Source organism: Alosa pseudoharengus, unplaced genomic scaffold, assembly GCF_046254945.1.
Source record: "Alosa pseudoharengus isolate Yale_2024_CS ecotype anadromous, Long Island Sound unplaced genomic scaffold, YU_APseudo_1.1 YU_APseudo_1.1_scf_6, whole genome shotgun sequence".
Classification (NCBI taxonomy): domain Eukaryota; kingdom Metazoa; phylum Chordata; class Actinopteri; order Clupeiformes; family Clupeidae; genus Alosa; species Alosa pseudoharengus.
Genome location: NW_027468848.1, coordinates 42,144,297 through 42,159,993, shown reverse-complemented (window position 1 = coordinate 42,159,993; position 15,697 = coordinate 42,144,297). Strand labels below are relative to the sequence as shown.

Here is a 15,697-nt window from a genome sequence, read left to right as displayed (position 1 = left end):
GGGAAGGGGCATCCCTATATATATAACGTGAACACGCAAAATGAAGGGAAAGGGGTAGAAATGGGATTGGGCCCAATTTTTCCGCTGTTTTTTAGTGGAATATACAGTGTATAGGTTCCAAATATTGGTTATCAGTCTCCATTATTACTAATTGGTAACAGCATCGGTTAACCCTTTAGATAAAATCCATAATCTCACCTTCTTTCTTTTTTGTCAGTGGGCTTGTTGATGTCTCGAAATATGTTTGAAAGTATTCCATCTGTCCAGTCACGGGTCACAGGATCAAGGATTCCGTAGAGTTCAATAACACTCATGGCTTTGGCGTTTAGTGCATATAGTTTGGTTAACAGGCCCAACCTACATTAACACAAAAGACTTAGTTCACAAATTATCCATAGTTTTCATACTGTGCAAACACTGACAGCATTAACATATGTATACCAGATATACCACATGCTCAAATGCAAACACATGCACATCAACACATGCCCATACAGTAGTTAGTAAAAACATGACTTGATAGAGACTTGTGGCCTTTTAATGTAAAGCTTAGCATTGACAGTGAATATAATTCTGTAATAACAACCTTGTCTGGGACTGACACAGGGTGTTAATAACCACAGACTTTCCTCCACCTGTTGGTCCCACCACCATTGTAGTGTGTCTGGTCATCATAGTTTCGTACATCTGCACTACTTTGTCCACCTTTATGAGTCAGAAAAAATTTATCAGCATTGTGAAGGAAAAAGGTGTGATGCATTATTGTGATGGTAAGTCATTTGTGTAACTTAAAGTTTGACCTGGTTGGGTAGCATGACAAATTTGTTTTCCTGGAGGATCTGCTCCACTGCATCGTTGAAGCTGGGATAACGTACACGAGGGCAGTCTAGCCCTGGAAATAGGTCCGAGATTAAGCCAAGAAACAGAGGAACATCCTCAAATACAAACTTGGGGAGATTCATGTCTCTCAGAGCACGCATCAACACTACATCCTGTTAGAAAGAGGAAATATAGTATTAGGCGGTGTTCAGAATGACATGCGGTTTCAACGTTTGAGGTTGCATTTTTTTCAGCAATGGGTTGTTGCTTAGCTGCCGGTCTTAGCTAAGTCAGGGAGCTAGCAATTAAGTTATAACGTTGTATCATAGCAACAACATGTACACAATCAATATCTACATTGCATATTTTTAACACTCACTACTTTGAAATACTCGCATGCTGGCGGTGAAAAACTTGTGTCAGTGTGAATGCCGCCTTACTATAGAGTATTATAACATACAGAAATTGTCCAAAGAACCAAAACAAAAAAACTGAAACAAATATGTAGACAGATTGATATAATAATAATAATAATAATAATAATAATAATAATAATAATAATAATAATATTATTATTATTAATAATAATAACAATACATTTGATTTGTAATGCAGTTTACATTTTCAAAAAACCCCAAAATGCTACAGGATAAACATGACATTAAAACTAAATAAAACAATATACAGTTGTGCTCATAAATTTACACACCCTGTACATACACATACTAAAGTTGACTAAATAGAGGAATAAAACAATCTTTTAGAAAGTGATCTTAATTAACAAAATGAGGAAAAATCCAACCTTTAAGGACAAATTTCTTAGTGAATGAATAATGTATCGTAAATAAATAACATTTTCTTCTGCAAAAAAAACAGGGGCCATAAGTATACATACCCCTATGTTAAATTCCCATAGAGGCAGGCAGATTTTTATTTTTAAAGGCCAGTTATTTCATGGATCCGGGATACTATGCATCCTGATAAAGTTCCCTTGGCCTTTGGAATTAAAATAGTCCCTCATCATCACATTCCCTTCACCATACCTAGAGATTGGCATGGTTTTTATTTCAGTCAGCCTAATAGCTGGTTTGATTTGCATTGAGAGATAATCTTGTGGAATCGTGAGATATGGTGAAGGGTGTGTGATGATGTGGGGCTATTTGAATTCCAAATGCCAAGGGAACTTTATCAGGTAAAAACACAGTAAAAAGGTCAAAACAGTCTAAGGGGAAAATGAAAGGCGTCCGAATGCAGCTATGGCAATAAACTAAGGAGAGGCCATAAAAAGACAGCTCTGGACCACAAAATATAATTTCTTTAAGCCATATTATTTTGGGCCAGTAGTTGTTAAGCTTACCTCATTAAGGTCTGGTGAACCTCTCTTCAATTCTCCAGCCATCACCAACACAGACTTCAGAGCACGCAGCCCAAAATCATAATGAGATTGCTTGGATAACTGTTCACGTGCCAATTTATACAACACAGTCATCTTCTTGGCCAAAGTCTGTTTGTGGGAGAAAAAATACCTTTCAATCTATGTAAAATAGAAGAAATTAATTTACAGGAAGTGAAATGGAACGGAATATCCCAACACATTTTGTTTTGATATCACTTGTGTGACCAGTGTCTTACTTTAGCCATGAGGAAGCCCTCAGAGAACAACATGATCTCACAGATCTGCTGCAGGTCAGGAACGATAACCACCACAGGTCGGAATAACGCTTTTACTGATTCAGGCAACTCTGTACGACCTGCATAGCCTGGGTTCATGGTGATGAAAATCCCCATGCGGTCATCAAGGTTGATCTCTTGGCCCTCAAACTTTAAGACAGCAGAAACAACAAATATTCAGTACCGGTTAAGAGTTTAGACACACCTAATCATTTGTGTTTCTCTCTTTATTTTACACTGTAGGCATAGAACAAAACTGAAGGTCAAAACTCTAAAAGAGCACACATGGGATTATGTAGTAAGCACAAAAGGTGTAAACAACAAAACAATGTTTCATATTATAGGGCCTGTGTCCACACAAATCCTATGAAGTTCAGTGTTTACAGCACGCACACTCAGGGCGCTTCAAGTTGAAATCTTCAACTTTTAGAACAGCGCTGTGTTCGTCAATGTCACTTCTCTCTTGCTAGCCTAGTAAGATTAATCAAACTTTGTTAGATTTTATTTTTTGCAGTGTCTCAACCACTTGGATTAGACACCTGCAATGGCTGTTGTGTGCTATGCGTGTCATTTCAGAGTTCTGAAGAGAAGCAAAGAGAAATTCGCTGCAATGGAAACCTACCATAACAATCCTGTATGCATTTTCTCTGGTACAAGCAAATCATTTAAAGCAGAAGACAAAACGACTTACATGGAACCGTTTCAGATGTAAAATCAGAGCATTGCGGATTGTTTGAATTTGAGAAGAAATGACTGAGAGCACTGATGCATCAATCCTGTTGAACTCGTCAAAGCAGCCCCAGGCCCCACATTGAGCAAGCCCAGAGAGAATCTTTCCAACTGCCTGTATGAATAAAAGCAGTGAGGAGAGATACAAACAAGCTTTTATAGAACAGGGCCCAGTTTCCCGATAACGACGGAGACACGCTCTTAAGGTTTTCTACGATTCATCTTACGATCGTTCGTTTGGTTTTTCCGACTGCCCTTTCGCACTGCCCTTAAGACGCTCTTAAAGATGAACTGAACTGGAATTTGAAGTAAAGGTGATATAACAGATGTATTTTATTTCTTCTCATTGGTACAATGATTAAAATGGCTGAATTTATTAAAAAGGGGATAAAATTGTACGTTGAAGTGTCACTTGCATGGTAAGCTACTCCGCACTAGCACTAGCAGCCATAGCAGATAATGAGTCTGAGGCTAGCTGACATGGCTGAGAAAACTAACATTAGGCCTAGCTGAGTTACATATTGACCATAAGCCGTTTATCATAGGCTAGCCTACATCACAAAATCTCATACAAAATGAAACCAAACTAGTGAAACAAAGGCGAACACTTTAACAGGGGAAATTAATTGGGCATGAATCATACTGAACGCTATTTTGTCAATGAGCAGAAACACACACGACATTCAAACTATTGATAAGATGTGCACTATGGAAACTGGTCTGTAACTTTGGACGAATAAATGCCATTGACTCGCCATATCCTGACTTAAAAAACCCTTTTCTTGCTTACTTTATCGCAAACTCGGTGGGGCAGCTAGTCTTTTTCAATTCATAGAAGGGCGAGCACACAGTCTATGTGCCATGGAGCCTAAGTTTCAACTTCGGCTTCGTTCACCCAATGCAGTCACTGGTCGCAATTACAAAGTCCGGGAAGGTTCGTTCAATCTTTTAAAGTTTTAAGTGCAGTAGCCTATCTGTCCCCTTTGGAATAATATCTCTAAGTAGCCTCAGATGAGGTCCAGTGTTAGATAGGCTACCATACGATCCAACCTAGGAAAGGGCTAGCAGCTAAACACCTTGGAAACAATGTCAAACTCCACAAGCTAGCACTCCGACCATAGAGAGTATAAACCATGACTCCGACGATATCACAGATCGATAATAATGCGTTTACTAGCTGGTAACCACAGCGGGTCTGTAAACAGAATCCAATGTCCCTTTCTACTCACCCTGAAGCCAGTTGGTCACCGTCTCAGGGCAGATTGTTGATGCGAGGGAGTTTAACTCGCAGAGCTGCTATCCAAGAGACTCGTGCAATATCAACATCCACAAGGTACAAATCTGCAAACTCTCCACTAACGTTAGCCTAAAATAAACGGCAAAACTCGTGTATCCTCCGTGTATCTGGGGTCAACTTGGGGTAACAACGTTTTTAACAGTTTCAAGGGAGGGAGAGAGAGCCCGTGTGAGTTGCTGTTACGAGTGTTTCCAGTGTCCATGCTCCAGCAGTGCCCACACAGTCATTTTCACCCAAATGATCCTACTGAAGGTTGAGCTGGAGCCTGAAACCGATCGTCCCCCATCTAGTGGTAGTCAAGACACTGCAGGCCTGTCCCTCACAGGCTCAAATGTGTAACCCATGCCATTAAAATGACTAATTTTCGTGTATACATAATATGCTGCAGCTGTTGCCTATAGAACTTCTCAGGTCCTACCATGCCAGTGACGTCATTGAAACTGGCAGCGTTCTAATACTAACAAACGCAATTTTGGTGATGCTTAAAAAAGGCTACGTATTGATTTTTTTAATTGAATTTTTTAGTGTAATTTATTTTTAATTGTCATAATCAACACATTATCAATGTTGATTATTTCAGTTCAGTTCATCTTTAAGGGGAGCTGTCCACGTTAATAGTTCTGAAATATCCTCTGATTTGATGGTGATGTCAGGTGACTGCACGTCACAGCTATAGGCCTACCGTTTAAGCTTGGGATCTACACATTAATTCACATCAATATGAAAATAGAAACACTTTGACATCTGCATGTAAGCATCCCAAGTAGGTTATATACCACACACAGACATAAATAATTGTAATTATTTAAGATTAGATTGTTGCACCATGCAATAGGCTACTTTTTCGCTGTGTCACTTAAGAACACATTTGAAGATAAGAAAGAAGTCGAGTAAAGTGAGGAAATGTGTAGGCTTAGATTTTGATGCAGTAGGCCTACAGACTAAACCACATGTTCCTTTCTCTCCTTGTACCCTTATAGGCCTAATAACATATAGCGCTCACTTAGCAAAGATAATGGCAAACTATTCTGGCAACGTCTCATTTCATAACTTGATTGCATTTTTGTCCGCTTTTCATCACATTATTATGACCATTAAATGTAGGCTATGCTGTTTTGCACGCTAAAATCTAATTCATCACAGGTAAACACAATAAAGAATGGGAACGTAAGTTGGATTATGTATTCTAAGTTGTAATTCCTCTGTATATCCTGTTGGTGACCTCAGTAAGAAGTACTGTTAAGACGCTCTTAGCCGGTAACTCTGGAGCACTCGTAGATCTACGAGTGTTTTCACGACGCTCTTAAGCTACGATGGTTTCGGGAAACAGTCGGCAAATCTTAAGACGTTCGTAAGAGGGACTTTACGACGCTCTTAGGCTTAAGATGCTTTCGGGGAACTGGGCCCAGTACAAATTACATAATTGTCACATAAAATATATGGTTATGGATTTAGCAGACGCCTTTGTCCAAAGCGACACATAAATACAAAACAACATAATAATATTTAAAATTGAACAGGGAACAGATTAGAATGTAGGTCAAATATAATAAGGAGAATAGTTATAATACACAATAATATCAAATCAATCAATAGCCTAATAAAAAGCAATGGAAAAAAAGGGAAAGGCAATAATAAAACAATAATGTCCATTCAATCAATAATATAAAAACAATGACATGCTAAGACTACATTAATCAATAATAAACAATAATGTCAAATTAATTAACAGCCCAATTAAAATAAAACAACATAATACAAACCATAACACATAAGCGCTTAAACAACTAAGTATATGTTGAATAGGAATGTCTTTAGACCCCTCTTAAACGACCCAAAACTACCACAGGAACATAATACAATAGGAAAGTTGTATTGTAAAAGTTGTATTGTAAAAGACCCATCACTTTTTCACAGAATAGTTTCACAGAATAGTTATTTTAAAGGAACACGCCAACATTATGGGAAATTAGCTTATTCACCATCCCCCCCAGAGTTGGATAAGATGATACATACCCTTCTCGTCTCTGTCCATGCAGTAACTCAGTCTGAAGCACCCACCATTAGCATAGCTCATTGAGGTAGGCAGTTCCAACTAGCCTATCTCCCAAAAGTGACAAAAGAACTTAAACACTGTTCTATTTACATGTTGTGACTAGTATACTTACAATGTGTATACATTTCAATGTAAAACCCACACAGCGGTTTTCTAAGCATATACATGCTTGAAACTACATTCTCTGCTAAGCACTGCTGCAGCTTTTCAGGTGCTGTGCGCAAATCACTTAGCCCAAGAAGCAGTGCTTTTCCTGAGTGAGAACATAATTCCAAGTTTGTATAGAAAATCACCTATTTGTAGCCTACATGGTGTAACTATACAGGTCACAACATGTAAATGAGAAAATGTTGGTGTTTTTAAGTCACTTTTGGGTGCTACAGGCTAGTTGGAACTGCCCACCTCAATGAGTTATGCTAAGCTATCCTATCGGTGGGTGCTTCAGGCCAAGTTACTGCATGCACAGAGACGAAAAGGGTATGCATCATCTTATCTAATTCTGGGGGAGACAGTGAATAAGCTAATTCCCCAAAATGTCCTTTATGTCCCAATGTTCATTTAACACTGATTTACAAAAAACATTTTTTACTAGTGTTTTCACTAGAAGTGCACAGTGACATTATCTGTATCTGTATGTTCAACCAACAAAACAACCTGTATCTGTATTCGGATAGGAAACCAGAAGCGAGACTGGTTTACCAAATGTTATGTTAAATCTGCCAAAGCCAAAGATAGACAAGTCCCAAGTAAGGGGTTACTAGTCCAGTCAAGTCAGAGTCTAAGTCACCTTATTTTTCCTAAAAAAGTAATGTACATTTTTTGACAAATTCAATTTTGCCAAATTGGATCTGCTTGCAATTAGTGTACTAAATTAACATAAATGGTGAACGCTTTTGAAATGACTGATTTAAGTGGCACTTCTTCTCAACTCAACACATCTCAAAGTTTCCTAACTGAAATATGAGCCCACAGACTAACAAAAATTTAATTTTCTCACAGACAAAACAAGTTAGAATATATTGATGAATACTGGTGTGGCCAACTGACTTGGTCACAGTGGTGTTACTGTATACTAGACTACCATGATGATAAAACAATTTGAATCAAGTGGGTAAGTGAGGTGTGTGAGTGTGTCCAGAACTTATTTAGATAGGTTGATGTTTTATCGCCTACAACAAGAGTATACCTATGTCATACCTATGTCTTGTTAGCTCAGGTCAAAGATCACTACATGGATGTTTTACTTAAAGGAACACTCCAGCTGTTTTTATTACAGAGCCCTGTTGCTCGAGGTCACAGAGTACTGTCGGTAGGAAAAACAAAAAAGAAGAAAAAAAAGTGTGCTACCTAATTAATGTTATGCACTGCAAAAACTGCTTATCTAACACAATCTAACCAAGTGTTATTAATCTTATATCAAGATAAAAAAAACTAGTTGGCTGCATTTTATACGAAAGTAGGTAAAATACCTCCTCACCATATAATCCATTCCTTCACCACAATTTGTGACAACACACAGGAGCCCTAGAGCCTTGGCCAGATCCTTGGTGGATTCTGTCTTTCCTGTTCCAGCTGGACCTGCAGGGGCTCCACCGAGATACATTGACAAGGCCTGACACGCAAAAACAACAAATTCAAGTTCAGATTTCAAAAGCAGTTGGACGGATGGACAGTTTATAAAGGGTTAAATATTAGATGCATAAACAAAACTATACAGCCTGTATTGGGCCTGCTATGCTTACTGAGTGAATCAATTCATATCCAAAGACTGTACCTGAGTGAGTGTCAGATAAATACGGTCTGTAAGTGGAGTGATGACCAACCGTCCATTTAGACCCATGTACTCATAACCATAGGAGAACTGAGCACTGCACTGACGCACAAACAAATCATCTGGCTCCTTATCCCAGTAGAAGCGCAGCTGACTCTCCCACTCAAATTCACGTGCATCCATTATACTGGATAATATAAGACAAAATGAATAGGGTTATCTTAAATGTTTGTCACAATTTCACGTTTTCATTACCTTAACTGTGGCTGTGATTTTTTAAATAAACACTTCTCACCTGTCCCGAACAAAACTGTCGACAATATCCCTTGCATGAACATCAATGATAAGGACAGTATTAATTTTGCGGCGATCATTCTTTTTCATGGGCCGAGAGATACGTTTTACCAGTTCATCTATCTGCTGGTGCATCTTCTTTGAGTAGTTTTTCAGTGCTTGCTTCTCACCCTTCTTCACCTTCTTAAAGACATCCTCTACCTCCCATGTCCACCAAACCTGGTTTCCAGCCAGCACAACCATGCCCTGATAGTCCAACATCCAATCCACCCTTCACAAAAAAAGTATTTGTCATTATTATAAATTACTATATCATACAGTATGTTTTTCCAGTTAAAAAAAATAAAAGAATGGTCCCACCCTAGGGTCTATTTATGGATGATAACGAGTTCAGACCTTCATTTCGGTGCAAAATTATGTTAATTGGAGGAGTTTTGAGCTAGACAATTGTTTGCATTATCTTAGCTCATCTTCTAGTCGCTTCAAATAAGTGGGCACATTTGACTTCTTGCAGCACTGCGAAGATGTGATTTAACATTACAATGCCAACATGTTTCACATTTAGCCAGATCTGCGAAGTACAGCAAGAAGTGGAAGGTGCCACTGATTTGTTCAAGTTAATGGCAACCAGAAGACGAGTTAAAGTAATGCACTGACTTTATAAACTTTATTTTTTTATACTATAAACACTGCAAAAACTGCTTATCTAACAAAATCTAACCAAGTGATATTAATCTTATATCAAGATAAAAAAAACAGTTGGTATTGTTTTTAGCATAAAGACACTTAACTAGCACTTTCTCATGAAATCATTTGACTTAAAATCAGTCAAACTTTTCTTAAATTAAGACATCTCATCCTGAAAACAAGCAAATTTGTCTGCCAGTGCATTAAGCAAATTTGTCTTGATAAGACTCCTTAAAATAAGTCAAAGTCTTCTTAAATTAAGTCATAATGATCTTTCGAGAGAGCGCTAGGTAAGTCTTTTCATACTAAAAACAATACCAAATAGATTTTTTGATCTTAATATAAGATTATCAACACTTGGTTAGATTTCATTTTTTGCAGTGAACTCTCTGTACGCTTTCAAAGTTTACAATACTTTGATTAGTCTGTAGGGACCCTCTCCACACTACCACCAAAGTGCTATTTTGATACTTGTCAGTGGTTTGAAATTAGATATTTATTTTGATGTGGTTCTGCCCACTGCTACAAGCTACGCCATTACGTTAATAGTGTAAACCATGGTCTAGCTCAAAATCCATCTGATCAATGTAATTTTGCTACCAAACAAAAGTTTGAACTCAGTATCATCCTTAAATAGACCCTACGTTACAGTATTTATGGATGTTAAATACAGACAACTATTCCTTTAAGAGGCTATTTTTCTCAAACCAGCATATCAACATAGGCTAAAAGACGTGGCCAATACAATTATACCGCATATGACGGATAACACACTGCAATAAATAAAATCCAACAAGTGTTAATAATCTTATATATATTTTTTTTTAGTATATTTTTTGGGGCTTTTTATGCCTTTAATTATAGGACAGTGGAGATTGACAGGAAGTGAAAGGGAGAGAGAGCAGGGGTGGGATCCGGAAAGGACAACGGGGCGGGAATCGAACCTGGGTCGCCGGCGTACGGTGCAGGTGCCCCAGCCAGCCGCGCCACAGCTGGGGCCAAATAATCTTATATTAAGTTCAAAAAAGCTATTTGGTATTGTTTTTAGTATTAAGAATCTAACATAGCGCTCTCACGAAAGATCATTTTGACTTAATTTAAGAACACTTTGACCTATTTTAAGGAGTCTTATCAAGACAAATTTACTCAAAGCACTGGCAGACAAATTTGCTTGTTTTCAGGACGAGACGCCTTAAAAGAAATCAAACTCTTCTTAAATTAAGTCAAATGATTTTACAAGAAAGTGCTAGGTAAGTCTCTTTTTACTGAAAACAATACCAACTAGATTTTTTGATCTTGATATAAGATTAATGAGACTTGGTTAGATTTTATTAGATTAAATTAGAGAAGCAGTTTTTGCAGTGCATTCTGAACCGTAAGAGCTTGCAGCATTCAATTCTATTTTAATGACTATTTTAAAATAGTATTTTCATGACTATTATAATAACTGAAATTGTCTTAAAGGAACACACCGACTTTTTGGGACTTTAGCTCATTCACCGTATTCCCCAGAGTTCGATAAGCCTATACCCTTCTCATCTCCGTGCCTATACAGTAGTTCCTCTGTCTGACGCACCCACCGCTTGCCTAGCTTAGCACAAGTGCCTCGAAGTGGCTGGCTTCATTAGCCTACACCTCCGATTAGGGAAAAATGAATTCAAACATTTTCCTATTTACATGCTGTGATTTGTATAGTTACATGATGTACAAATAACAATGTCAAATGAGACACAGCCCTTTTGTAAGCATATGCATACTTGGAACTATGTATTTTTTAGTCTTGAGGTTAACTCTTCAGTGGAATAGTGGCACCTCCCACTACGTAGGGCAGCTGCGACGTTTCAGTGCTGTGTTTCTTTGTTTCGCTGTTTTAGCAATATGCGTTTTAGCTACAATCGACAGATACTTATGAACATTAGGGGAACAATCCCTGCCAGCTTGATCCCCGGATTTCTGGTTTCTGCTGACGATATCATTAACCCTCTAACAGACGATAGACGCGAGTACAGTGTAAAATCTCATTTGTACTCTTGACCACTAGTTGGCAGACACCCAGAGCTTCGATTCAAGCTCAACCTTTTTTTTCAAAGTTTTCAGGAAGCATGCGAAAACACGCGAGAAACACACGAAGAAGACGTGCATTTCCCCGTAACGCGGAAGCGATGCGGGCCATAGTTTTGCACAAATTGAAGCAGAAATACACCAAATGTTGAAAAAAAAATTCACGTGTGATGAAGTCTTGGATCTGTTATTCACCTATTCTGATTCTGAAGGAGAATATCTGCCTTTTGGAGAATATGATCGATCGTCTATTGACTGATAGTCACGGTGCGTCTGTGAATGGAGGTACGTCTTTGCGACAGTGTCCACTAAGCATACCATGCTTATTTCGACCGATTTCGACCCTCTGCCCAACATAGCTGGAGGTGCCAGTGGCAATAGTGATGATAGTGTCCGTAATGGATGTGGTATAGACAGCAGGGGTTGTAAAAATAGGGCTCTGAAGAACTACAAAGTCACCCACGATATGGAACTGATTTGACCAGGCTACTTTATTGTATAGTAGCATAGGGTTTGTGATTATAGTAATAGTTTACTATTGTTGGTTTACATGTGACTGTATTCCTGTTCAGTTGTTATGTCGGTGAAATGACAAAAAAAGAAAGAAAAACTGCTCAAATATGTTCAACATCTAGTATTTACTGAAATGTGCATAATTCACCGTGGTTACCATCCAGTGACGTCATAATATGCAAATTAGATGAGTAAATTTACCCCCTTCATAAACTTCTGTTCATACTAAATGATTTTCACATTTACAGTAGGACTTTATCTCTGACCACTTGCAAGCCATGGCCTTTTGAAATTTTTATGTACAAATCCAATTTATTCTTTTTAAACCCTGGCGGCTAAAGGGTTAAGTCAGCACAAGAGTCAATCAACGCAGCCGAGCCAGAGGGAAGCGAGCTGGGGCTCTCTACAGGTGGAGAAAGCGGGGGCACCGAGTTCCTCTCTCTGCTGTCTGCTTTTCTAACGTGTGATCCCTCAGTAACAAAATCGACGAGCTTAATCTGCTGTTACGGACCAACAGTGATTTCAGTAGGAATGCGGCTTTTGTATTCACTGAGACCTGGCTGAATGCCGACAGCCCGGATTCAGCTGTGGAATTACCTTGATTTAATTTGATCAAAGCCGACCGCGACAAAGGACTAAGTGGGAAGTCATCAGTTGGAGGTCTGTGTTGCTACATAAATTAAAATAAGGCCATCAGGAAAGCAAAAGGGGCCTACAGGGTGAGGATGGAGGAACAATTTAGCACCAATGACTCTACTTCAGCCTGGAGGTCACTGAAGAACCTGACAAACACAAGTCACTCCATCTGCTAAACTGGCCAATGATTTTAATGTATTTTATACCAGATTTGAGAGATCTCCCTTTCCTCCCCCCGCCCCTTGAGATCTCCCTGCCCTCCCCCCTCCCTTTGCCCATCCAGGTGGAATCTGGGTGTCATCACAACACAGCCCCATAACCATGAAGTCCCACTCAGGGAGGAGGAGAACTCTGCCCCTCACAATCAAGTCCCCTTTGACATTGACATTGAGGAGAAGGACGTGCACTGGCTATTTAGTCGTAAGAATGTAAGGAAAGCAGGTGGCCCCGATGTGATCTCACCTGCCACCCTGAAGCACTCCGCCAGTCAGCTCGCTCCAGTTTTCACAGACATTTTTATTCAGTCAGTCAATTGTCTTATGCAAGGTTCCGGCTTGTCTTAAGTCATCAACCATTATTCCAGTACCAAAGAAGAACAGTGCCGTAGGCCTAAATGACTACAGACAGTGGCCCTTACATCAGTGGTCATGAAATGTTTTGAGCGGTTGGTTCTATTCCATCTCAAACCCATCACAGCTCCCCATCTTGATCCACTGCAGTTTGCTTACAGAGCAAACCGCTCTGTAGATGATGCAGTTAACTCAGGTGATGCTGTTTGTAGATTTCAGTGCCACCTTTAACACCATCCTACCCGAGCGGCTGCAGTGGAAGCTGTCATTGATGGGGGTGGAACCCTCTATCTGCCGCTGGATCATGGATTTTCTTAGTAACAGGCAACAGCATGTGTGGCTCAGCCAGCACATGTCTGATCCCCTCTAAACCAACATTGGAGCACCTCAGGGGTGTGTGCTGTCTCCATTTCTCTACTCACTGGACACCAGTAATGATGATTGCACTTCCATCAACAGTTCCATCAAGTTGATTAAATGTGCTGACGATACCACCTTGGTCTTGGTCAATGACGAGTCTGCTTATAGACAGGAGGTGTCTCACTTGGCTGCGTGGTGTGACAAGAACAACCTGGAGCTTAACCAACAAAAGACTGGAAATGGTGATAGACTTCCGCAGAGCCCCCTCTTCTCTCCCACCCCTAACCATCAAGAGCTCTGTTGTTAAGGAGGTGGAGTCATTCAAATTCCTAGGCACTGTTATTACAAACAACCTGAAATGGGAGGAAAACACCACCTCCATTATTAAGAGGGCTCACAGTGGAATGTTTTGCCTAAGGTAGTTATCCAAACTGAACGTTTCCAGCTCTGTTCGGTCCAGGTTTTACAGAGCCACTGTGGAAAGCCTGTTGACATCCATTACAGTATGGTTTGCCTCAGCATCTGCCCAGGCAAAGAACAGACTGCAGCGCATTGTGCGCACAGCAGAGAAGCTGACTGGACAGAGGCAGCTTTCAATCAGTGACTTGTATGAGGCCAGAGTCAGGAAGAGGGCAGTCAAAATTGCTGCTGATCAGTCCCATCCAGCAAGTGGCATTTTTAGGCTGCTTCCCTCAGGAAGGAGGGACAGTGCGATGAGGAATAGGACCTCATACCACCTCAATAAGTATTAACCCGTTTACTGCCAACGGTGCATATATGCGCCCACAATGAGTGTGTTCTAGAATGCCAAGGGTGCATATGTGTGCCCAAGGAGCATCATCATTGCCGCGATAACATGTAGCCAAGTAAAACATCGTTAGTGTGCTGTTGCTATGTTGATATGATAGTAAACATGTTCTAGACAGATCACGATTGGTTAATATTTCACAAATATGCTAATTACTTCATTCACAAACTTAAAGAAACAAATTAGCATCAGCTAAATATCAAGCTATCTAGCTAGCACATAGAGAGAGTTTGCGATTGCGGTACCGTGAATTTATGACCATGGAGGAGAGTTTTAATTTCAACTGGGACAGTGACAGCGAAGAGGAGTTTTTCGGATTTGGAGGAGGACTTGGAGGGGGTCCTGTGTGGTCCAGGGGAGGACGAGGAGGGAGTCGAAGAAGGAGGAGCGGCCGGCGACTTCACAGAGGCCGGCGACTTCACTGGCTGTGGTGAGGGAGACGCCCCGCGGGAGTGGCTAGATGTGACAGGCAAGACGGTGGCCACTGAGGGGGAGAGGAAGCGATCCGATGGGAGGATCCCTTTTGTACACACCAACCCACGACCTGGTCCGCAGAGAGTTTGGGATTGTAGTGATCCATACCTTTTTTTTAAAGCCTTTTTTAGCGATTGTGCTGTTGATCTCATGGTGGCTGAGACAAACTGCTATGCTGAGGCGTTAGCTTCCACCGAGCTAGCGAGTCAGTCACGTTTACGTGATTATAAGCCCACTGATCGTTCTGAGATGGAGGCGTTTTTGGCCATTCAGATCAGCATGGGTCTGACTAGAAAGCCTCAAATCTCAGATTACTGGAGCACCCAAAATTCCCTGGGCTTGACACCAAATTTAGCTCCTGTAATGACACGCAACCGCTTTCAGCTCTTGGTCAGCCGGGTTATGATCCACTTTTTAAAATCCGCCCACTTATGGATCTAGTCCTGAAGAGTTTTCAGAGCGAGTACTACCCCCACGAACACCTGTCCATTTACGAGTCCATGGTTTCATTTTGTGGAAGGGTGTTTTTTCGTCAGTACGTGCCAAATAAAAGACACCGGTTTGGTCTGAAGAATTTTGTCCTGTTAGACGCGACAAGTAATTACACATACCTGTGGCACGTATATACTGGAGGGCCCTTCAACTACGATCACTGTCTGGGTATTGGCCATAGTTCAGTTGTTGGCTTGCTAAGTGAAGCCAAGCTTTTGGGGAAGGGACACACTCTGTATACTGACAGCTACTACACCTCACCCGCTCTTTTCCAAGAGCTCCACCGGCAAAACACCGGCGCGTGTGGAACTGTTCGTGTGAACAGGAAAGGTATGCCCCCTCAACTCCATGGTCTGAAACTGCGGCCTTCAGATCCCCCTGTGTTTTTTGAAAAACGTCCACTTTTAACTGCGTCTTTTCGTGATGCTGGTACAGTCACCGTCCTCTCCACAGTGCACAA

At 40.4% G+C, this 15,697-nt stretch overlaps 1 protein-coding gene across 1 annotated transcript in view; it reads right to left on the bottom strand.

The window, feature by feature from the left end:
- The window catches only part of dnah10 (dynein axonemal heavy chain 10), a 394,370-nt gene that overhangs the window by 157,306 nt on the left and 221,367 nt on the right, over nt 1-15,697 (bottom strand). Inside the window, exons 30-38 of the mRNA XM_076271417.1 lie at nt 8,639-8,908; nt 8,347-8,530; nt 8,050-8,184; nt 3,182-3,334; nt 2,452-2,640; nt 2,177-2,323; nt 801-992; nt 587-705; nt 199-357 (exon numbers count right to left, since the gene is read on the bottom strand). Of these exons, the coding sequence (XP_076127532.1) occupies nt 199-357; nt 587-705; nt 801-992; nt 2,177-2,323; nt 2,452-2,640; nt 3,182-3,334; nt 8,050-8,184; nt 8,347-8,530; nt 8,639-8,908 (1,548 nt within the window). The remainder of the gene's footprint in view (nt 1-198; nt 358-586; nt 706-800; nt 993-2,176; nt 2,324-2,451; nt 2,641-3,181; nt 3,335-8,049; nt 8,185-8,346; nt 8,531-8,638; nt 8,909-15,697) is intronic.